This window comes from Coturnix japonica, chromosome Z (assembly GCF_054131305.1).
Source record: "Coturnix japonica strain WE chromosome Z, WE-NBRP24, whole genome shotgun sequence".
NCBI classification, from domain to species: Eukaryota; Metazoa; Chordata; class Aves; order Galliformes; family Phasianidae; genus Coturnix; species Coturnix japonica.
The window spans coordinates 15,622,558-15,647,040 of NC_140702.1; the positions used below are offsets into that span (position 1 = coordinate 15,622,558).

General features: G+C 37.3%; 1 protein-coding gene across 8 annotated transcripts in view; it reads left to right on the plus strand.

Moving 5' to 3' along the window:
- SKIC3 (SKI3 subunit of superkiller complex) overlaps window positions 1-24,483 on the plus strand; it is a 45,155-nt gene that overhangs the window by 15,298 nt on the left and 5,374 nt on the right. For 7 of the 8 annotated variants that reach the window (XM_085528438.1, XM_085528436.1, XM_085528437.1 and 4 more), the window contains 22 exons: window positions 1,061-1,163; window positions 1,923-2,099; window positions 3,043-3,187; window positions 3,346-3,424; window positions 3,552-3,613; window positions 3,733-3,789; window positions 4,860-4,928; window positions 6,287-6,361; window positions 6,981-7,122; window positions 8,105-8,198; window positions 8,754-8,831; window positions 10,352-10,476; window positions 11,318-11,441; window positions 12,268-12,486; window positions 13,800-13,872; window positions 14,505-14,558; window positions 14,668-14,779; window positions 15,966-16,094; window positions 16,695-16,816; window positions 18,617-18,775; window positions 21,359-21,511; window positions 23,583-23,713. In XM_085528438.1, the coding sequence (XP_085384564.1) occupies window positions 1,061-1,163; window positions 1,923-2,099; window positions 3,043-3,187; window positions 3,346-3,424; window positions 3,552-3,613; window positions 3,733-3,789; window positions 4,860-4,928; window positions 6,287-6,361; window positions 6,981-7,122; window positions 8,105-8,198; window positions 8,754-8,831; window positions 10,352-10,476; window positions 11,318-11,441; window positions 12,268-12,486; window positions 13,800-13,872; window positions 14,505-14,558; window positions 14,668-14,779; window positions 15,966-16,094; window positions 16,695-16,816; window positions 18,617-18,775; window positions 21,359-21,511; window positions 23,583-23,713 (2,482 nt within the window). Of the gene's footprint in view, window positions 1-1,060; window positions 1,164-1,922; window positions 2,100-3,042; window positions 3,188-3,345; window positions 3,425-3,551; window positions 3,614-3,732; window positions 3,790-4,859; window positions 4,929-6,286; window positions 6,362-6,980; window positions 7,123-7,637; window positions 7,781-8,104; window positions 8,199-8,753; window positions 8,832-10,351; window positions 10,477-11,317; window positions 11,442-12,267; window positions 12,487-13,799; window positions 13,873-14,504; window positions 14,559-14,667; window positions 14,780-15,965; window positions 16,095-16,694; window positions 16,817-18,616; window positions 18,776-21,358; window positions 21,512-23,582; window positions 23,714-24,483 lie in introns of those variants that run through there. The other variant, XM_085528439.1, reaches the window with a different exon arrangement.

Genomic DNA, 24,483 nt, shown 5'->3' on the forward strand with positions numbered 1-24,483 from the left:
ATGCCTTTTCAAAGAGGTGGGTTGTGCTCACTTTCTTCTGCCCTTGACCATGTATTCATCATGTTTTGTGAATTTACTTGTTGGAAGCATAGAGTCATAACAGATTAAAGAATTAACTATACTGATACTGCTTTAATATATCTTTTATATGCACTCTGTTTTTGTGTTATTGAGTAGTAAGTGTATTCTACCTCTTCTCCGGCATCTCTTTTTAATGTATTATTTCTGGAGATAAAATGAGTTTTTCTTTTAGATGTCAGCTTCCTTGTATCTGAGCTTATAACCTTGGGGTTTGTGTGGTTGAAATAAATACCTAGTGAGGGCAGCTTAAGAGGCTTATAAAACAGGATTTCATCGATGTCATACAGACTTCATTTGTTACAGTATCATAATCCACAGAGGGAGATGGATGGCTTGGTGTAGATAAGGAGTACAATATCATGATAAAGGCAGCTTCGTAACTGTGAAAAAATTACTAAGAATCAGTAAAACTTGCATCCAATGACTTTTTGCCGTTCAGAGTCACTACCAATACCAGCAAGATTATAAACCAAACTCTGCCCTGAATTTTCCAGAGTACTAAAACTTACAATATTAGATGCAGGCATTCTAATAGTTGAATTCATTTCCATATAATTTAAATTCTTGCTTAAATAGGATTAAGTAATGTTGGTTTCAGTCACCTCAGAGAAAAATTCCCATACTGCCTTTGTATTTTCTTGTTTTTTGTATTTTGTGTGCTTTGATACTGTTCCTGTATTTGCCAAAGGCTTACCAGTGTATAGCAGCTTTCTTGTGAGTGTTTTAGCTGATTCCTGAAAATAAACACCAAGTTTCTGTGTTACGCCTTTTATAATTAGACATATTTTAATATTAAGATAAGAGTAAAGTGTCTCTTATGAGGAGGAGAGTTTCTGTAGGTTTTTGTGCTTTGGCATAGTACATGCAGGGAACAAAGCAGAACGCTGAGCAGGCTTTCTCCTGTACCACTCCACCTCTTCTAGCAAGCAGTGTCAGGCAAGCATTTTTTTCATAAAGGATAACTTTGTCTTACTTTTAGGACTTGGAGAATGCTATCTCATGCTGGCAAGGTCTGCCCTTGAGAAGTATCTTGATATGAGGGCTCTGGGTTACATAGAGCAGGCTCTTGAATTCTTTACAAGGTGAGTACTAAATAATCTGTTATTTGATGTCCACCGGGCTCACAGTTTGGAGAAGAATAAATCTTAAATGTTTGAAAACTTTCAGTCAAATAAAATGAATCAGGCTTCTCTTTTGGAAGAAATAGTTTAGAGAAAATGGTTTGAACAGTGCATTTATTTACTGAGTAAACAAATGGTAACTACAAAATTATTATTATTGTTACTACTTAAAAGATGGAGTCCTTTGAATTTTGCAGACTTCCAAAGTTTCATATAGTTCTCTTTAGTTGTCATTGTGTATATATGGAACTTAAGGGAGGAGACATTAATCAAAAATGGTGGATGAGAAAGTGATTGTTCTCTCCTTCTCTCAATCAAGTTGTTTTGCATTTCAGTTAAAATGCTTTAGTAGCCTAAATTAAACCTCAGAGTAACTACCATTACAGAGGAAAGCCCAGTAGCTTCCATGTGATATAATGGCAAAATTTAGTAGACAGATAATGGCTCTTTTTTTTTTTTTTTTTTTAAACATATTCTTAGTCCCTACAGACTTGGGATACTTTGATGTGGCTTCTCTGATTTGTTTTTTTACTTTTAAAACCTAGAGGTTGAGTGGGAAGAAAAATGATTTTTTTTTTTTAAAAAAAAAAAAGGTACCAAACAACTCACTGATTAATTAAATTGAGTTTGTGCCACTCTTCAGAGTGGCAAACTTACTGAAAAAAGTATTGTGATGCCTGAACGGTTATTTTGTGGGTTTTCTTAATTATTAAATTACAGGGCAACAAAGCACCGACCTGATATATCTTCCCTTTGGAAACTGCTTGGTGACACCTGTACTAGTGTGCATGTCATTTCACCAACCAAAGTGAATGTTCAAGTTCTAGGATCGCTTCTGGGTAAAAATGACAGCAAACAGATGTTGAAGAAAAGTGAGCTGCTCAGACTGGGTGGAAGGTAATTTTTTATTTTTATTTTTTACTGTTAAGTGCTTCTACACATCTGTACACACTGTAGAGTCTCAAATATTCTAGGCTATATTAATTTTAGAAAATGAAACACATGATGATCTTCTGACAAATGAATATTTAGTGAAGATTAAAGAAAACACAAAGTCTCATGGTTCTTCCAGATTATATTGCTTATTTCAGGGAATGTTTCCTGGGTCACTGTAATGGCTGTCAGTGCATCATCTGGCATCTGCTATTTTCTGTGTTGCTTCCTGCCTCCAGAGCGTGGCTGTACTGTGCCTGTTACTCAACCACTTATTCGTCTTTAAATTAAGTGGTTACAGTAGTTGTTACCCAATTCTACCAGGACTAATAATGTCCAAGATAAAAATGTAAGCTTTGTCTGTGTCTGTAATTATTTCTTATAAAGCGGTCATTAATTTGAGCCCCACGTATGTGATCTAAATTGTATTGAAAGAGGGAATTCCTCGTTCCTGGCCCTGGAATCTCATCATAAAAAATACTTGTAGTTTCCTTTCTGTGCTGTTGGATGAGTAGTAAGTTAAGGTGGGCTGAAAATGCTGCTGCTTAGTAAATCTTCTTAGTAAACCATTGTGTGTAGTCAAGTACTTCCTAGGAAAGTCTGATGAACTTTAGAAATGGCTGATGTTATAATTAAAACATTCATATTGCATCTGACATCACTTTGATATATTACACATCTATCATTTAACAAGTGATGGATAATGCAGAACAGGATAGATCTGTAAAGATAACTGTCTAACTGAAATTTTTTCAGTTGTCACTGGTTTTATATTTTGTCTGGTTTTGTTTGTATTTGTGCATATTCGGATGATATGGGTTATTAAGCACTTTTGAGTGTTTTTCAGCTTTCTGTTTTTCATGCGGAAAGGCTTGGGATAATGTTTCTGTGATTCATGTTTCTGTAGGTGTTATGGCAGAGCTTTAAAATTGATTCCTTTGCCTAACATATGGTGTGATCTTGGAATAAATTATTATCGACAAGCAGAGCACCTCACAGCAGTGGGCACTGACATGAATGAGATCAGTGAACTACTAGAGAAGTCTTTACAGGTATTGCCTGTTTTTTTTGTTGTGTTCTTTAAAATCTACCTTGATGCTTGTCTGCTTAACTTCTCTGTCTCTAATAAAACCTAAGTCTCTGAGTAAGCTAGTGTATGTCTTAACTTTTGCTATTCTATTGATATAATTTGTATTTGATTTTCTTCCAGTGCCTCAAAAAAGCTGTGAGGCTTGACAGCAAAAATCACCTTTACTGGAATGCACTTGGTGTGGTTGCTTCCTGTAGTGGTAAGTCTTCTGTGAGATCCCTAGCTGCATGATATTCTACCTTAGAAGGCAATGCGTGACTAATGCCATTTACAAAATTCAGTTAGATGTAGCTCTCCTTCCGTTTTCTCTTTTTTTGTCCCCCCAGCTGTTGGGAATTATGCTCTTGCTCAACATTCGTTCATCAAATCTGTTCAAGCTGAGGAAACCGTAAGTGCTATAGGCAGCTACCATATGTTCTGGGCATTTTAAACTTTTCTTCCCTTGATGCATTGTTATTCCTTCAGAATATACAGCAATAATACCTAAGCTTTATTTGTTCTGTCTAGAATGTTGTCGCCTGGACCAACCTGGGAGTTTTGTATCTAGCGACTGGAAACATTGAGGTAATTCTTTCCCATTCCTTAAATACAGTTTCCCTTTCCAGTTTCTTTAGGGGGAATATGTGTTTGTAGGAGAGTGAGCAAACAATGAAGAGCATCTCTCTCAGATTTGATAAAAATATTTTCTTTGAATGAAAGTCACACAGATTAAGTATTTGTTCTGGACTGGATGTGATTAAGTGAAGTTAGCCTAAACTGCTGAATTTGCTCTGCAAATGACTAGATGGAATAAAATCTGTTTGTAAGGATAGAGAAGGACTGAATCAAATGAATTGACGCAAGAACTCCTTTAGTCACAAACTGAAATCTAAGATTATGAGTTTCCTGTACGTAGCTACTTTCTGCTTATCAGGATGTCATATAGTTTGCCATGGTTCTTCATAACTTTCAGATCCTCTCTGTAGGAAAATCAGAGTACCTGTTAAGTCCAGAGTTTTCTTGCAGCTAAAATTACATGCTATCCTATTTGCTGGTCAGAACTTTGACAATTTTATTTAATTTATGAAAAGGGATTGTCAGACTGAGAATTATTTTCAGTAGAAGTAATGTAATACTACAAATTCCTTGCTGCTAAGAGTATTGAATATTGATGCTAGGACTTTTTCTCCTTATGCCACATTGAGGAAGGAATTCTGAACATATACAGTCATGTATTTCCTTCAGGATTTATGTACAATGATCAGTTTAATAATTTTCAAAGCATTTGCATGAAAAAAATATAGATTTTAAAATCTGGATCATCCAGGTGTCTAAATTTAAAATATTAATTGTTCTAGCAATTAATCTAGCTTCTTTCTCAAAACAGTATAGCAATTAATCTACCTGAGAAGTATGTGTTTTTCTAAGGGGAGGAACTTTTGGTCTTTTAAATAGCTTTTACAATTATTTTTATTTTTAAGAAATCTAAACTGCTTTATTTTTCTGGGTAGTATATTATTCTGTGTGGCACAGAACTAGTAACAACTTAATTTCATTCATGAAAAGCTCTTTCAGTACTACTGCATGACAATATCTGTGTATATCAAAAGTGTATGCAAGACAGTTTGATATCCATATTATCTTTGGTTCTGCAGCAAGCTCATGAAGCCTTCAAAGTAGCCCAGTCTCTGGAGCCTTCTTACCTGATGTGTTGGATTGGGCAGGTAAGATGTGAAAAAACATAGAATTATGCATTGTAAAAGGAAAAGAGGATTTGGACTTCCTCCTAATCAATGCTTACGCATGTACCTGTAGGAGTAGAGGGAGCTGCTACTTCCCCTGGGGGTGGATAGAAGCCTTTGTTTCCACAGCGGTGTATAGAGGAATCTATATTCAGCAGATATCTTCATGTAAATGTTTTTGTGACTGATGAGATTGTGAGTTGTGTAAGGAACTAGCTATTAAAAAGCAATCACTATTGTTCTCTGAAACTCGTTATCTAGTGCTCTTATAGTACCATCTTCATAAGGTGACAGCTATTTCCATTTTTGCTGTATGACTAGTTCATTAAATAGCACTCTTAACTCTTCTCAGCTCCCCTCTCTTCCAACTTACTGTTAAAAACAGTAAGTCTTTTATGTACCTGGTGCAAATTCAGCTCTTACTTCCTGGGAGATCCCTTTCTCCACTTACCACTGAGGGCTGGATAGGCTCCCACTGGTTTTTATGCCATCTGTGAATAGCACAAGATCCTTGTGACTCATGTTTATTATTGCTATAGGAGCACTTCATGATCCCATGCTGTTGATCTGCTAACAATATCTGATTGAAGCTGGGTTCTAAATAAGGACTAGTGCCATCATGTATTCCCATCATATGTCTTTGTACTGAGGAATTTGAAGTAGCAGCAAAAGTTCTCAAGTTTCAAATTGCAACAATACAGAGATTATTTATTCTACTTTTAAAGTGTTTGACTTATTCTTAGAACCATAGAATAGCTTGGGTTGGAATGGAGTGTAAAACCCACCCACTTCCATCACCCTGCTGTGGGCAGGGTTGCCACCTGCTTGGTCAAGCTGCACAGGGCCTCATCCAACCTGGCTTTAATCACCTCCAGGGATGGGGGATTCATACCTTCTCTGAGGAGCTGTGTGAGGGCCTCAATGCCTTCTAAATAAAAATTTACTCCTAATAACTAATCTGAATCTTCACTCTTAGTATAAAGCCACTTCTCCTTATCCTGTCATAACTTTCTGTTGTCCTTTCCCAGTGTTTCAGTAGTCTGCCCCACTCTCTCAGCCTCCCTTCACAAGAGAGGGGTAGCAGCCTTCTGAGCATCCTTCTGGCCCATTTCCTCACTCCAGCAGGTCCATGCTCTGCATGTGCTGAGGGTTCCAGAGTTGAATGCAATGCTACAGTTGGGATCTCATGAGAGTGGGGTGGTGTTTCTGGGTAGCATAGGAAAATAAAATATTTTCATGTTAAATACTTATGGTACAGCTGAAAGTAATCTGTGTTGAGTTTCTTCTCAATGTCATGAATTTTGAAGTACCTGACTATAGCAACTTTTGTTTCTCTGAAGGCTCTTGTTGCAGAGGTGATAGGCAGCTATGATACTATGGATCTCTTCAGGCACACAACTGAGCTTAGTATGCATGTAAGTATAACAGACAGATGCCTAATGTTTAATCTCTCTACTTAGATTATGTAATAAAAGAAAAACCATCAGGTGTGTCTTGAACAATGGAACAGCTAGGCTCTGATTTCAAATGAGACTGTCTGACTTCATTGTTGCATGGGCCTATCCTAATGCTGAATAGCAGGCATTCATTTTATTAAAAGCTCTAGTCCCAATAGACAAAAAAACTTTATCCATAAGTTGTGGAAAAACATTTTTGATGTTCCACAGAATTGGACAAAGGCATAAATAGAAGACATAAACAGGAAAGAGCAAGGATACTGTTGTAACACTGGATTCTAATAAAGTGGAAGACTTTATATTCTCTTACAACTTTTCTCATTTGTCATTCCTCCATGAGTGCCACCAGTAATATGATAATGTGAGAATTCTTTCTGCTCAAACGACTAGTTATAATTGAGTGCAGCATATCAGTTTAGTGTTTTATTCTCCTGCTTAACTGTGATGCAGATTTTTATCCTAAATTCTGCCTTAAAACAGGAAATTATTAACATCTCTGACTATTTCAGTGTTACTTGGGCAGGTTTAATGATCCTCAATTTACTTGTTTTTTGTTTGTTTTTAATTATTTCTTGAGACTGAGGGTGCAAAAGGCTACGCCCACTGGGTATGTTCAACGCTGCAAGATAAAAGCAACAGAGATACTGAGCAGTATCTGTACAACATTGTTGAAATGAATGCTATTCCAGCAGCTCAGGTGGTTATGAGCAAGTACACAGGTAGGTAGCTGAAACACCTCACTGAACTGGAATGCTTGACTAAGTGATGTCTGTAGTAGGTCTGGCAAAGACTGATTTGGCCAGACTGGGGAAAGGCTTTTCTGTTGTAAAATAAGCAGACCAAATAGAGTAAAGGGACTTCTTAATTAATTTATTATTATTGTTAGCACACTGGATGAAATAGGTATGAATTCTGTCATTCTATCAGTTTTCATTTCAAACACTGAGCAAAGTAAGGAGCTGAGCCTTGTTATATCTGCCACCTGGTGTCTGATATCAGACATCCTTTGAATATACCTGCATGGTACACATAGATGCTAGCTTTTCTGCCTGTGTTCCATGTGTTTGAGCAAAAGGCTGTTTTTGGATTTTTCTCACCTTCAGATTTTGAAGATAATAGTATTAAACTTGAGTAAGAAACAAAGCATTTTCTTTTAAGAGCTACAGAATAAGTTGCAAGCACTTAAAATGAGAAATGTAAGATACTGATCTATAAAATCTATGTTCTTACGCAGATTGTGGGAAGGGTCTGTGTTCCCCTTTCTGGTCTGAGGTGAGATGGCAGATAACTTTAGCTGTTGATGTGCATTTCAAAATTGTAATATTGAAAATTAACCGTAAGGTTCTACTAGTATTTTACTAGAGTCAGTACAAAAAGAACAATTTTATCTTTCATTACAAAAAAAAGAGCCTAAAAGCTCCTAAACACTGCAAACCAAAAACTTAAAATTCAGTGTGTCAATACTTTGTCCTAAGATCTGAAACATTTTTTATCTAGCCTGATGTCTTGTTGCAGTCTTAGTATCTCTTATTTGCTTGCAGCCTGTCTAAATGATTCCATTGAGCAAGTGACAGAAGCAGTTGGCAAAGTGATTTTTTATATATGCATACATTGTAGCATCAATGTAGCAATGTTTTTCTAATGCTTTTTCACAACTCTTTCTGATTATGTTCTCCAATGTTGTAAATTCTGATTTTCTAGAAAGAAATCCAGATGATGCATCTGCTTTCACGATGCTCGGTTACTTGAATGACTATCTGGAACTAAAAAGACAGGCAAAAGATGCTTATGAGAGGTAAATTATACATGCTGGAATGCTTACTTACAGAAGCTCCTTGTCCTCATTTTCTGTGCACCAGCTGAAGAGCTTAAGGGTTTATCTTTTCCCTCAGTAAGCTTTATAAACAGTTAAACAGTACATTTCAACTAATTGTACTATAAGGGCTAAGTGGGAATTTTCTTATGCAAGTTTGTAAACACAGAACACAAGTAACTGGGGAAGTAAAGCATTCCACAGCTATGTGTCTTAGTAGGACACTCAGCTGGTTCACTGTGTGGAAGTTAAGTGAGACTTTGGGATTCATCTTTTTTGGTTGTTGTTCTTTTTAAAGCTTTGTTCTCTATAGTAATTAATGTACTCTTTCTTCTCTTTTCAAATGGTAGAGGGAGGTGAGAGAGAAAAAAACATGTTTGGAGGGCATGTTTGACAATACGTTAAACTTTGTAAAAGTAGCTCTTTTTATACTTTCTGTTTATACATAAAAAGATACTTGCATTAAAAACTTGCTTAATCTACTATGAGAATTAATGTATAAATGTATTAATTATTCTTAATTGTGATCATTTTAAGGGCTGCTACATTACTAAAAAACTCTGAGGATACTGAGAAATATAATATAGCAATGCAAAACTACGGAAGATCTCTATGGTAAGTGTCTGTTAATATATTATTACAGCTCTTAACTTCGGATGTAGTGATCTTAGTGGTGCAAAACTTAGTTAAGGCTCAGTGGTGAAAGTTAACAATAGAAAATTTTTTGAATCAAAAATCAAAAGAATCACCAAGTTTGGTAAAGATCTCTAATGACATTCAGACCAACCATCCACCTATCACTACTATTTCCCACTTAACTGTGTCCCTCAGTACAACATCTAAATGTTTTTTGAGCACTTCCAGGGACTGTGCAGCCTGTTCCAGCACCTGACCACTCTCTCATAGAAGTATTTTTTAATGTCCAACCTAAATCTTCCCTGGCACAACTTGAGGCCATTTCTTCCAGTTATCTCTTTACTTACATGGGAGAAGAGGCTGATCCCCACCTCACCTCCATTCAGGTAGTTGTAGAGAGCAATAAGCCTCTTCTTCATACTGAACAATCTCAGCTCTCTCAGCCATTCTTATAATACTTGTCCACTCCAGATCAGCCACTCCAGATCCCTCATGGCTTCATTGCCATTCTCTGGACACCCTCCAAGGCCTCTTTGTCTTACTTGTAGTGAGGAGCCTTAAACTGAATGCGGTACTTGAGATGCAGCCTCACCAGGGCTGAGAACAGAGGGATGATCACTTCTCTGCTCCTGCTGGCAACACTGTTTCTGATACAAGCCAGCATGCCATTGGCCCTCTGTAGGGCCTTCCTACCATGAGATAGATCAAAACTTCCTGACAACTTGGTGTCATTTGCAGACTTACCAAGGATGTGCTCGTTGCCCTCATACAGATCATCAGTAAAGATACTGAACAGGTCAGGCCCCAGTACCAACGCCTGGAGAGCACCACTCATGACCAGTCGCTGGCTGGATATGACTGCATTTACCACCAATCTCTGGGTCTGGCCCTGCAGACAGTTCTTTACCCAGCAAAGAGTGTAACTGTCCAAGCCACAGGCTGACAGCTTCTTCAGTAGAATGCTATGGGAGACTATGTTGAAAAATATACTGAAGTCTAAGTAAACTATCTGAACAGCCTTTCCCTCATGCACCAGATGGGTCACTTGATCATAGAAAGAGATCAGGTTGGTCAAGCAGGACCTGCCTTTCATGAACCCATGCTGGCTAGGCCTGAACCCCTGGTTGTCCTGCATGTGCTGTGTGATCTCCCTCAAGATGATGAGCTCCATAACTTTTCCTGGCACCCAGGTCAGGCTGACAGGCCTGTAGTTCCCTGGGTCTTCCTTACAGCCCTTCTTGTAGATTGGTCTCATTGTCAAGCTTCCAGTCCTCTGGGACCAAGAATGCTTATAGATGATGGAAAGCAGCTTGACAATCACCTCCACTAGCTCCCTCAGCACCCTAAGGTGCATTCCACCCAACCCCATAGAATCATGGCAGTCCAGGTGAAGTAGTTTCCATATGTAAACAGAATACTCAATTGCACAGACATCTTCTCTCAACCATAGCACTGTTGCGACATCCTTCATATTAATGATGGTTTTTGGTTTTTTGCAGTGCTGTTGGTGAGTTTGATAAAGCCATTGAGGTTTATACATCAATACCCCTTACTGAGTTTGATGCCATTATGGGGATAGCACTAGCCTACTTCAAGAAAGGACTCTTAGAAGAAAGTATTAAAGGTAAGCATCTTCCCAATTCCAAGTATTACAGGGCAGTTCTTATGATGAATCTTAACCAGATTTATTCATCTAACCAATGTAACTGTAGTTCAAATTATTTCAGTCTTCCAGTATACTTCTAGGTACACATTTGGTAGCTATTTTCATCATTCATCTATTCATGAGTGCTAGTACTATTCAAATCTAAGGAAAGCTGCATTACTTTGAGAATTTAATTTCTGTTTGCTAAGCTTTTGTATTACTAGCTTTCCTTTCTATCATGAAATGACTTTTCTGGAAAAATTGCTCCTGGGTAGGAGGTTAATGTGATACTCAAAATACTTCAGCTTTAGTGATTAATGTAAGTTCTGTGTTTTCATGTTCTATGTTGTTGAGATGGGAGACTCACAAAAAGGTGTGCTGAATTGTCACTGTAGAAACCTAAGCACTTGCAATGCAGCAGCCAATTCAACATTTGAAATAACTATTTTTTTAAATGGGAATTGCATGTGCTTGTCTCAATATTGTTTCATAAATATGTTATCGCAGGAAAATCTTTAAGCAGTTTTCATTTCTTTTTCTAGATATCCCAGTACTACTTGCCAGATTGGTTTCCACTTGGTACAATTAAGTAGGCTCTAAGCATCCCTGCAAATCAGATATTTCCTTGCATATAGCTGCTTCTGGAAGCCTTAGCCAAACTTTTTTTGTCTTCTACAGTATGATTTCAGGTGTGAAAATATAGTGAGCCTAAAAGAGTAGTACTTTTGTACTAGTATGGTACCTTTCCTGAGGTTTTATAAATATTAGGTTTTTCTTTTCCTACCATTTCAGTTCTGAGTCTTTACTTGTTTTTCACTAGCCTATGAGAAAGCTTTGTCTGTTGCGGAGTCTGAACAAGATAAAACACATACCCTGACTGCCTTGGCAATAATAGAGTATAAACGAAATAAAGTAGATGCTGCAAAGACATTGCTGTTTAAATGGTGAGTACAGGGGATAACCTTCGCTATGCGATGTTCTATTGTCCAACTTAAATCTCAGTTAATTATTGAGAGTTGTCTCTCAAATGAATGCTGCCATCTGCAGCAATACTATCCAGGGCTAGGAAAGGGAACAGAGGACAGTGGGAGAAAAATATCATTCATTATGTCTAGTAGTTCTCCAATAAATGCGAGAATACTGTTGAAGTAAGGTTAAACTACTTCTCATAATGAAGTGAGTGTGGAATAGTGTAATTGGCTCTGGTAATAAAACTAATAGATGGTGGAAACCATATACAGATTACCTGAAGTTGAAACACATCTTCATGTACGTAACAGTAGTTAATTTCTCTGAACAGCCTAATTGAAAGAGCAGTTCTTTTCAGCAGGCCTGTTCCTTTTTCTTCCTGAAAAAAAGTCCAACTTTCTGTTGTAAAGTTGGAAACAGGCACACTGTAACTGACTTCTGACTTGATTTATAAGTGCAGATATGTTCAAGAAAACAAGTGTTACACATTGTACCTCGCCATTCATTTATGGCTGCTACTGAAGAGCAACAAATGTATTGAGAGTCTTTCCAAGTAGTTTGGATTTATAAGCTTGAATGCTGGGATGGTACATAACCACTGCAGTATCCCATATCCTGAGGTCTTAAGTTTACTGTTCTTAGCTTGATCCAAAATCCCATGATAGACTGCTAAATCAGTATATTACAGATGATGAGTTGAAAAAAGATTATATTAAATGTTAATATAATGATTAAATATTATAATATTAAGTTTAATTTGTGCTCCAAAATAATGTCTTCTTTCTCCCTCTGATTCAACAGTTCATTAAAGGAACCTAGTACAGAAAGTCTGAAGGCTCTGTGCACACTAGGTCTGGTAAAGCAGGATGTTACGCTTGCAACAGCAGCCTTAAAGGAGTTACTGAAGCATGAGAAAGGGAGTGATGGGATTTATGAAAGGTGCCTTATTGCATCTGCTGTTTATGCACTACAAGGCAGAAACCTGGGGATCCAGAGAGAAGTCTCCAAAGCAATACATAGGTGTGTATTTTGTTATTTTTTTTAGATTTCCTTGTAAATTTGTTTCAGTATTCTTCTTTAAAAAAAAAAAAAAGAAAGAAAGAAAAAAAGAAAATCAAGCATGAAGGTCTTTTTTTTGGAATCAGTGAAGAAATCTTCTTTATTAGCTCAGATTTGTGGGATCAAGTGGCAAAATTTTCATGACTTGTAAGGATTTTTCTATTTTTGTATTGGTGATTTCTTAGATCAGTTCTTTATTGTACACACCAGAGCTTTCAACTTAAAAATCTTTAGGACTTTTATTTAATATCAAACAACCTCTTAAGCAGTTTGTTCTGTTTGATAAATGCCAATATTTAACAGTGCTTTGAGTAACCTATGTGTAATCGGGAGTGGGAATTTTAATTAGTGCCTTTAGCAGGCTATACCATACCCTCCCTCCACATGTTTTCAGAAACAGCGTGTTTCTCAAAACTGCATTGAAGGTTCCTTGTTCCTCAGACTATGAGGACAATACCTTGAGTACTAGTGCTTGCCTGTTTTCTTCCTGTTGACTTGCAGAATAAAACTATAATCCAGAGATGGGTTATAAAGCAGGTATGTTTATTCCAGCGTTGCGCAGCGCCGGGTGCAAGGGGGATAGCTCCTCCAAATTTGCACACCGACTTGTAAAATCATGACACAAATATAGGTACATTTAATACACAGCCAATGATTTCTCGGAATTCTGATACATAGTCAATGATTTTTTAGACTTCTAATACATAGTCAGTAGTCCTAGGAATTCTGATATTCAATAGCTCTTTAGCATACAGACCCCCTCTTGTCTTTAGCATGCAGACCCCCTCTTGTTCTTATCAGGGGGAATGCAACTCCTCTTCTGGTTGTCCGTGTGGTCTCACTCCTTATCTGCATCCTCCCTGCTCTCTCAGGCCCCGTGTTTCTTTTACTTGTTACCTTTAAGTTTCTTTTACTAATTTCTATAAACTACCTTTAAGTTTCCTTTACTTGTTTCTATAAACTACCTTTAACAATCCCCCTTTTAGCCCCCTTTATTCCGAATTCCAGCAGAGCATCTGTTTCCTGCTTCAATGTTCACTGTGAACATCAATATACGTTTATATGTGTTGTTCACTTTATTTCTTTATCCAGTGATAATAACATCAGTGTTGTGTCGATTGTTTTAAATTAATTGCCATGTGCATTTACATCTGCACTGGGTTTTCTTTCTAATAGAAGAAGGTCCATGTGGTGTTTATAGAAACTGACAAGAGTTATGAAATGCCAGGTTCATTTCTAAACCAAAAAGTTTGTTATCCTTGTTCTTTTTGCAGTTACCCTGGTAATCCTGCCCTTTGGTCTCTTCTGTCTCAAGTAGTTCCGCTGTATACACCACAGAAGGCAAAAGTAAGGACATTGCCTTAACAACTGTATGCATCCTGAGTTTGCTGTCTGTGTTATTTCTTAACTGAAAAACTGATACCATGCTTCAGTATTTTAAATAAATAAGCATGTTCTGAGCAGTGCATGTACTGAAGAAATCATACATCCAATTATTTGCATCCTTCACAGGGTAATGGTTCTTTATCTTCCTGAAATCTACTAGAAATGTTCCAATAAGCAAAAGCTAGACTATACGACCCCTGTGGCAGGTGGGCTGGAGATTTGTGATCCTTGAGGTCCCTTCCATCCCAGGCCATTCTGTGATTCTATGTATGAATATGATATGTATGAAAAATTGAGAGAAAAGACTTTATCTGGCTTGAATTTGCTTAGTCCGGTCAATTTTATTTATTTCATTGTGTCTTTGCTGCTTCTGTGCTTACTGTTAGCTCTTCTACATTCAGAATGTCTCTTCATAATTGTTCGCAAAGAGATTTTTAGAATTTTCCTTTCCTACAGAACAAAATACCTTGTGCAAACTTCATATATATGGCTAATGTATCGTAAAGAAAAAAAAAAAGACCTTGCTTTACATTTTTTATAAAATCTCTGAACTAGTTGTATAGCCAACTCTTTTTTTTCTTTTAATCTTACAGGGGGGAGCTGTGGCAGGAAACATTGCACATGCACTTGATTTAAGACATGGAAAGGTTTGGATCACTGTTAAATTGTAGATTTTACAATTCCCTAAGCAATCTTAAAGTGAATTCTTTCTGATTATTTACATTACAATGCTGTCATTCATCTTCTATTTTATAGGATGTCCTACTGAATGTTGCAGTTAATCAGCTGGCAGCAGGATGTCACATGTTAGAAGATGAGAGAAACAATCCTCTAAAAAATATTCAGAAGGCAATACACATCTGTCCAGGTACTCAAATGCACTAGTGTGTTTGTTTGTTTGTTTTTTTACAAATCAGAATCAGAACCATTGTGTTAACAAAATACCTGCTTTTCTTTGATTGTTGTTATTTCTCTTTGTCCATGCATATTTTTGAGAGAATGTGTAAAAACAGAAATTTAAACTTGTGATGCAAGAAGAGACAAGTATTATTTTGTATGTGAAATAAAAAGGAAAATCACATTTTCTCACCGGGTCAGTATGTCATGCTAAGCAGAAGAGATTTATTCATCTAGTTTGAGAAGTTGAATATTTTCTATTACATCATTCTGGTTATGAACTGTAGGCAACTGTTCACCTGTTGCTAAATGGTCATCTTCAATATGTGTATGAAATGCAGGTCTAGTGGGTCTTTCAGAGAGTATCTTTTGGAAGTGATAATAAAGCATAAAACGTACAATATACATCAGTGTGGCCTCAAGTTAAAAAGTGTATATATGATTACTTTCCCCCAAGCATACGCAAGACTATTATGGCTATCCACAGGTGTTATACTTTGCTTCTTACTTTAGTAAAGTAAAATCTTCATGCTGTTTTTCATTTCCGTGACATAATTAATCATTTTTGGGCTGAAAACTTAGCCAAATCTCATAGTTTATCTCTGTCTGATTCAGTACATAGGCTGAACTAAAGACGTTCTTTACCGAGCTAAGTCAGAGTAATGTGGAGCTTGGATTAGTTCACCCTGGAAGCAGGAATATAACCTATCTGTGATTGCTATAACTTGCATGCCAGTGGTTGAACTATGTAGAGTCCATATTACTCAAAGCTGTAGAAAACATCCTGGGATTTTTGCTGCCACTGTTAGGTAGTATTAAAAGGTACTGAGGTTTAGTCTGTGTAGTTGGAATCAAGCTGGCATACGAATATTTATACAAAAAATCTATTAGTTGACTTAAGAAACCATGTCTTTGTCTTAAGCTTTGAGGAAGCTCATTTGTTGCAGGCAAATACTTTTCTGCTGCCTTGGGCTGAGCTGCTGTAAGCTGCTGTCTGATCGAAGAAATTCAATTGCCTTCTTGCTGCCTCTTACTTTACAGTGTACCGTTTCACTGATGGCTATGTTTTTATGCTTAATCTGGTAAAGACCATTCTAAGTTTACTATCAGACTTATACAATGGTCATGAGTTGTCTGTAACAGTTCTTTTCTTCCAGATAATCCTGCTGCCTGGGCAGTGTTAATGGCAGCCTGTCATGCTGAAAACACTGTTGTCTGCCTAAAAAACACTCAACCGAAGAAAACAGATCTAGAGATGACACTTGTATCTACAATTTCAGCCAAAAGTAAGATATAAAACTTTCAACTGAAAGAAAATGAAATAAAATGGAAATGTTTTAAGCTTGTAATACTGTTATGAATTTCAGAAGCCCTGCATATGAAAGTTGCTTAGAAGTGATTTGAGCCATAATTTTATTTTTTCTCATAAAAATCCACATCCTAATGTAGAGTTAGGGTTAATTACTTAATTGTAGCTTGTGTTTCCATTCGGAGCCTCAAATGCATTTTTTAATTAGCACTTCTTTATTCTGATACCTAATGAGTAGATCATCATATTACAAAGGAGCACTGTTGACAAGAAAAGGCTTAAGTGCTCCATGACTTCTCCTGTAGATAGCTAACCTTGATTAATGGGTGCATGTTGTGTGGTGTGTGTAGCATTTCAAAATCTGGAATTAAAATTCTGTATTTAATCAGTTATTCTCAAACTATTAACTCGAATAGTGGATGACTTTTTCTATCTGCTTAATGTTCTTACTAATGAAAAAAGCCACATCAAACTGATACTCCAAAAAAGTTATTACTTGCCAGGTCTGGAGCATGTGACGGGGATGTCACTACATCATACACAGTAATCTGGTTAAGTGCTTTATCTTCTTTTGCAGCTGGAGAAAATAACCTTCCTCATAATTACATCCAAAGTCTTGAAGACTGGTCTCTTTGTCAGGCTATCACTAGTCTAGAGGAGAGTGGTAGAATCTCAGAAGCTGAAGCACTTTGTACCAAGGTATGGCGACAATACATGGGCAGAATTCTATGGAAACTTTGTGTATGTTTTACTAACAGGTAATCTTTAATGTAGTAACTGTTTATTTTGTCAGAGCTACAACTTGCAGTAGTTGTTGGCAAAGCAGGAGACCATTGCTGCCATAATACCAACACTGTCTGCAACACTAACTTTCCGAACAGTTTAAACAAGCAGTGTAATAGGTGACAAAACTTGTTCTTCCTCTCTTGCTTTTTTTTTTTTTTAATATTAACCTAGTGTTAGGCAAAGCAAAGCATTACAAGAATTTGAGGGAATAAATCTTTGAAAGCTGGGGGACTTTCAGGGGACTTAACCATCTTCAGATCTGTGGTTAAGTTGCAGTGGTGCCTATTTCAGATCTACAAGTATATGCCACAGGTTTAATCATTGAAAGGAAACGCTTTGGTGCAACACATTTGGGAAACCAAACTGTATTGTTAACATGCTTCAAGTGTGTGTGTCTAGTTGTCTTCATAAACAAAAGGCTAAGCAAAAGATCAGCAAAATAGCAATTGTACTTAGCAGCACACATCCTTGACTTTCAAGTAGGAAAGGCATTTGTATGTTAGGGTTGAAATTAAGGCATTTGTATATTAGGGTTGAAATTAATTAAATCTTAAAAATGAGATTCAGTAAACATGCTAATTTTTTAGGGGAAGGTACATTTTCCTGTCTCTTGGCTTGGCTGGGGAGAGGATGTTTTCTGGACAGTATGTCTAATGACCTGTCTTACATTAGAAATTATTGGAGACTTATGCAAATACAAGCTGTTATCTGGAGCAGGAAGGGATTATGGTGTTCTTTGCTTGCTTTATTTATTTTTTTTATTTATTTTTTTTTTTTTATTTGTTAGTTACATAGTCTGGATAAAGTAGTCAATTTGTGCAGAAACCAGAATAAGAGTGACTGTTACAACTAACTCTCACTGACAGTTACAGAACTTAGGATTCCCAGTTGTTGTAACTGGCAGAGATGGGTCAGACCCTGCACTCCTTGAATTCCATATTTGCCAACAAGAAAAATTACCACAAATACTAATAGCTTCTATTCTCTTTCATTGTCTCTGCATATATGTGCATTTTTCAAAGAGCCTATTAAGGTCTTGCTGTTACTGTATTTTCCTTTTCTTAAAAGTGGGTGCAATGTGCAAATGCTTTTTTTTTAGAACGGATCTGGTTCGAGTTAAGATTTTTGGATATATCATGACTTAAAACAAGCAGAAATAACACATAATGTGACTTGGAGAAACTTCTTTCTCATGAGATGGATAAAGCAGCAGATGACTAGCTTTCTGTCATTCTTTAATATGATTATTTTTTACAGGAAGTGTTTAGTTAAGTTCTATTCCAGTGAGAATTAAATACACTCACTGTGAGAACTGGAACTTCTTGGATTATCCTTTACATCACCACTGTGGGTTTTTTGGGGTGTTTTTGTTTGTTTGTTTTTGATTATTTTATTTTATTTCAATTTTACCTCAAACTTGAAGGAAAAAAAAAAAAACAAAAAAACCCAGAGGACTGCCATTTATCTGTCTTTCAGAAACCTCTAGTGGTAGGACAGGTGCAAAACTTAGGATAGATGAGAGAGAAAGAAAAATCTTACTTATTTCCTTGTATCAATTTCTGGAATACTTCCTTGTACAGAGCAGAGAGAGATGCTGTCTTGCAAGCATTCTGAGAATGTTTTCAATGCTATTTTGTATAAAGATCTGGTGGGGAAAAACAGCAGTGTCTTCTGATATTTGTAAATGATAATTTTGATATAATGTGGTTTTAGGGTTTAAAGAACTGCCCTGAGCACCCAGGTCTGTTTTTGCTTTTGAGACAAATTCAATGTAAGCAGTTGTTGCAGTCTCACAAAGAGCTTCCAGATACCATCTTGAAGGAGCTTCACAAAACGGTCATGACCAGTTCATCTTCCATTGCAGCGTGGCAGGTAAGTGTGTATTCTCTCTCTAATTTTGGTATACCACCTGTTACAGTGAGCTCTGTGCAGAGAATATCTGCTATGTGAGAGTTTTTCACTGGTTGCCTTTATTAATCCACTGACAAGAGAAATCAGCTGATTTTAATTTCTTTATAAAACTGTAATATTATGTTAATTTTATTTTAATTCATGAAATAATGATAATTGTTTGTAAAATTAAGCAGATGTGGATGTAAAAATAACAGCTAGAGATTAAAACCTGACACCTGCATCGTTAGGGTTATATGACTTGGCAGTGTGAGTCAAAACAGTAAAATACTTACGTGATCTCTATATCCCCATAAGAAAAGGCGGAGGTAAGCTGTGTACAATTCCATATTCAGGATATAAAATCCTGAATAAATCTCTTCTGTGTTTCATGATTTTCTGACATCAAGCATCACCATTCTTTTGTCAGCTGAGACTGGGGAAAAGAAGAATCCTTCTCTGTGGTAGTGTTCACTCCCTCCCTTTCATGGAATCACAGATCATTTTTTGGTTAAAGTGAAGAGTCTGTAATTTGGTTCATATGGTGGGACAATCTGAGGAGCTATCTCATGCATGCCAATATAACTTTCTGGTGATGCAGCATGTGTGTGTATATATCTAATTTTTATTTTTGGACTGTTGCTTTTGGTTACAGTTTCTTGCTTCCTTTACAAATGTTAGTGTGTTTAGAAAAATTCCACAAACTTCTAGTGTTCTGCATCTAGTTGTAGGAAACACAGTGCTCTCTCTGCCTGTTGAATACATGAATTTCTCTTTCCAGCAAGTTTCTCTTAAAGGTGATTTCAATCCTAAAAGGTAAGAGAAAGACAGCTGTAAATCTCAATATTTATGTCCATTGTTCCAAGGTTGCAGGTCATCTTCTCTTTTGGAACATAGAAGTAATATCTGTGGAATGGTGCTTTTTTTGGGTATGTCTTTCATGGAATCCTAAGATTAAATTTTCCTGAACTGCAGAACGCATCAGATTGTTGGATTTGTAAAACACTGGGATATTTGAACCATGATTTGAGCCCCTATTAATTTATAATAATAGGGAGAATGGAATTAAATCTTATATGTTCTTCATGCATCTCTTGCATAGCCAAGTGTCATCTTGCTTACAGACAAGGAAAGGGAATGAACTAAAAGAATGAGGGTTTTATTTTGTTTTAGTTCGGGCCCTAGGTAAGATGCCTCTGGGTAAGATCTCTTCAGTCTTCAGTTAGAGAAGATACTTCTCAGGGCTTTGGTAATCATCTGAAAAAGTTTCTTGGCTGCTAGACTGTTCCTAATGGATAGCTCTTCGCTTTTGTGCTTTCAGACTTCCAAGTGTTTGATAGATGTTTTGTCTTACTCAAAAGCATGTATCATGATACCTCAGAGTTTCACTAAGTTAGAATGACTGTTAGCATAGCTTTTTTTGCTTTCTTTAAGTTTTTGGTGCATGTCTGAAATTTTCAACAGGATTTAGGAGCAGTGCTAAACTAGTGCTCTGCTGACTGTTCTGCTTTTTTGTGCTGTGACTCACCAGGGAGACAATAAAATTGTGCACCTGTATGGATGTCCTGTTGTTGTACAAAGCAGTCTTGAAGTTTGATGTCAAGATGCAGTCTCATAGATACTAAAAGAGGGGACATCCTGGATAGTCTGTTCACAAAGTGCTTCAGTGCATGAGAAAAGCTCAAGGATCTTGTCCCCTCTTACTCTAGGCAGTTATTAGCTAGCAAAAGTATTTTTTTTGAAAAAGAGAATTACCTTGCTTTTAAAAAAAGAAGTTGCTTTGTTTGCTTGGTGATCCAGCAAATAATAATCTTAAATGTAGCTTAGGCATTTTGGTGCTTATCATGCACATGCCAGGAATTTTCAAACCTGTGGCTGTATCTCCTTTTAAAAATGTGATATGGCTACACAAGTAAAGAGGGAGAAGATAGAATCCCTTTACTTCAATTTATAGACAAATCCAGGGCAGATGGAGCAGGTAGCAGGAGCAAGAAACTCTCCACAGCACCTGTGATCTACTTTTTGTTCCACATAGCTCCTCCATGTGACTGTGGTGTGTAATAAAGATGTGTAACCCAAGTTTTACACTCCTCATCTGAGCTGAGACTCAACTGGAAGATCTTTTATGTTCCTGAAATTGCTCACTTGAGTTGGAAAAAACTTTGTTCTAGTGGAAAAACTTTTCCACTAGTAAAGAACTTTCAGGAACAAGTAAGGCACCACATAATGCTCTTCTGGTCTAGAGAATGACTTTCACAATGCCAGTTGTAGTATTTATTCACTTATATGCAATATCCAGATTAAGACAGCTGTCAGAAAGTTGAGTGGGTGTGAATGAAACTCTGAAATATGTTGCTGTGGTGAGTTGTACTGCTGGCTCTGCAATCAGGAGAATGTATTTTCCTGCAGGACAGTGCATTATGTTGTTGGAGTGAGGGTGAGGTTGGCAGTGATGTTTTCATCCATATTTATACCGTGGAACTTTTACAAATTTAAGTGAATTATATCATCTATAGGGATGTGTGTTTTGTTGGTTCCTTAACTGATTTTGTTGGCTGTTTTCAGTGGCTGGCAAAAGTGTATCAGTCTCAAGGAATGATGGTTGGAGCAGAGATGTGTTACAGAAAGAGTCTGCAGTTGGCATCACAGCAGGGCAGCTGGAGTGGGAAGTTATCCAGTCTGCTCAGGCTGGCTATGCTCGCACTGGAAATCTGCATGGTAAGATAATCAAAATTATGTAACTGCATGATGTAACAGGAATCCACGTAGTGCTGGGCTTCTGCAGTCTTTCACTGAAATTCCTGCTTAAGTGACTGTGTTTTGTGAACAACAACTTGACTAGTGAATAAAACGGGACTTCAGGGGACTATTTTTAGGATATTCTTTCATAAGGGATTGCTGTGAAATAATTGTGTAGAATCACTGTGTACATAAAATGGCTAACTTGTTTGATACGGGTTGTTCCTCTAATTGATTCAGTTTGATCATCAAAACTGCAGTGTCCTTCAAGGCTCTGTTGCCTTGTTCAGATTACTGTCTTTAATAAATGCTTTTCCTATACTGCTGACTAGAAACTTCAGTCGGGTTTCAAATGACTTTATACTGTATGGTCACTTCTAGATCTGCTGCCTTGCTTTGAAGTATAAAGGTAATGGAAGTGTACACTGTGATGTAAAGAAAATCATCTTTCTTTTACCTTGCTTTGAAGAGCCAGGTAAACATAGCCCAAATTCTTGGAAAGCATCTGTTCTCTCTAGGCACTGTTACTCCAAAAATTTGAAGTGCTCTGGTGGGCTTCTTTAAAGGAGATAAAAATTGATATCGGTTAATCCTGGCTTACACTTTGTCAAGTATTTTAAGAGACTGCCAAGCCAGCAGGCAGATCCAAATTCAGGCAGAGGAACTCCACACATTGTGAGTGTTAATGTAAGAAAAGATAGTCAGTTTTACTGAAGTCAAAGCTGCAAAACTGTTGCTTCTGTTGGTGGGAAAAAAAAGAAGAAAAAAAATCCCCTCAGTGTAGAAAGATTCACTGTCTTTGTGCTTCAATTGGCAGCGTTCATCAAGGGACAGGATTATTTCCTCCTGTGATTCTTCTGTCCCTTTCCCAGTAGTCTGCATCAACTTTCTTAAATATCCATAGTATCTGCACAGGTTTCATGGTACTCTTTAACAGAATTAATACTATTTCTTGAGATGGTGGCTTAAATTACATGAGTCTATATGACTTTGTTTAAAAATAGAATAAATGTGGTTATCTTCTTTCTGCTTTTGCATGAACAGAACAGTTTATATGTGGATTTCTGTTAGGTCAGCTGATTAGCTGTGGCGTAATTAATTGATGTGCAAAAGGCTAATCAAAACCTTGGCCCCTCTGAAGCACAAGGTCATGTCTTCTGTCCAGGCAATAGCAATGTTATGTTCTAGCTTGTCACTCCAAAAGTAATGCCTCCAGTTTATTTTCATGGAAACTATAACAGATGCAAAGAGCTCAACAGCACTCTTTGATAGAGCAAATTCTCAGCTACAAAATATTTTTTATTTTAAAATAGTCATCACCATTAGCTATGCATTTTTGCCAGTGTTGAACAACAGATGGCATGGTGCACTCATACAGGTCACCACCAGTGGAGGTGACATGTTGTCACTACTGCTGAAGTGTAGCACCCACCACCTTACTGTGATGACAATGAAATGTGATGGAATATTGGCAGGAAGTCTCAGCCTCTTCTACTGCTGTACCACCAACATCCACCTCTGACATCATGGGCCAACATAATAAATAGGAGGCATTACTTTCAGAGCAACCATCAAAATAATCATTTTGTTGCCTGTAATAGTAAGCAAAGAAACAAATAACTTGCCCAGTAGCTGCTTAGTAATTACCACCTTGGAGCTGATTTTTATTGCTAGTAAAACGTTGTATTCCATTCTCTTCTGGGAATGAATTTACATTTTAACATACTCATGTAATCAGATAGAAGTTTACAAAACAAATGTTTCTGATAGGCAGGTACTACTAAAACATGTTTGGAAAAGACAAAGAGATTCTTCACATAAGTGAGCAAGTGGAATGCTCACTTATGTAAAGCCAAGAAGACTTAATGTAATTGTTCCAGGCCCTTCTAAACAATGTTTTTTAAAGAAACTGCTTATTAACTTGACAGGTATTTTATGTAACTCTGAAAAACTTGAATTCAACCTTCTCTACAGAGAGCTGCAAACAAATATTGATTTGCACTGCACACTGCAATTAAACTCATTCTCTTTTTTTCTTTTATTTTACTAGGCTAATGTCTCAAATGAGCGCTGGCCATCTTTGGTTCAGGAGGCAACAACTGAAGCTTTGAAACTCTATTCCTGTCCCTTGGCAGTTCTCCTGCAAGCACTTCTACAGTATATTCGCAAAATGGGAGCGAGGTACACAATCTGTTAAGCATAAACGGAACATACTGTCTAAAAGTATTTACTTGTCAGAATGAAAAATGTCCAAGTGGCCATGATGGTCATATCTAACTCCTAGACCAAAAAAACTGAAAACAAGAGTTCTTGAAATAGTATGACAGCTAAAAGGGCTTTCCCATAGATAAGGGGTTAGTAGTGTGGGGAGCAGGAAGCAGTAGAATCTCACTTCTCTTCTAAAAAAAACTGTAATGACCTGATTTCATTCTATGACAAGGTGACCCCCTTAATGGATGAGGGTAAGGCTGTCAATGTGGTCTACCTGGACTTCAGTAAGGCCTTTGACACTGTCCTCCATAACATTCTCATGGAGAAGCTGGCTGCCCATGGTGTAGATGGGTGTATGCTCCACTGGGTGAAGCACTGGCTGGATGGCTGGGCCCAGAGAGTTGTGGTCAATGGAGTTCAATCCAGTAGGTGGCTGTCATGGGCATTGTCCCTCAGGGCTCAGTGCTGGGGCTGCTTCTGTTTAACATCTTCATTAATGATCTAGATGAGGGGATTGAGTGCACCCTTAGTAAGTCTGCAAATGACACCAATTTGGGAGAAAGTGTTGATCTGCCAGAGGGGAGAAAGACCTGGCTAAACTGGATTGATGGGCCAAGGCTAACAACAGGAGTTTCAATAGGGCCAAGTGCTGGGTCCTGCATTTTGGTCACAGCAGCTCCAGGAAACCCTACAGGTTTGGGGAGGTGTGACTGGAAAGCTGCCTGATGGAAAGGGACCTT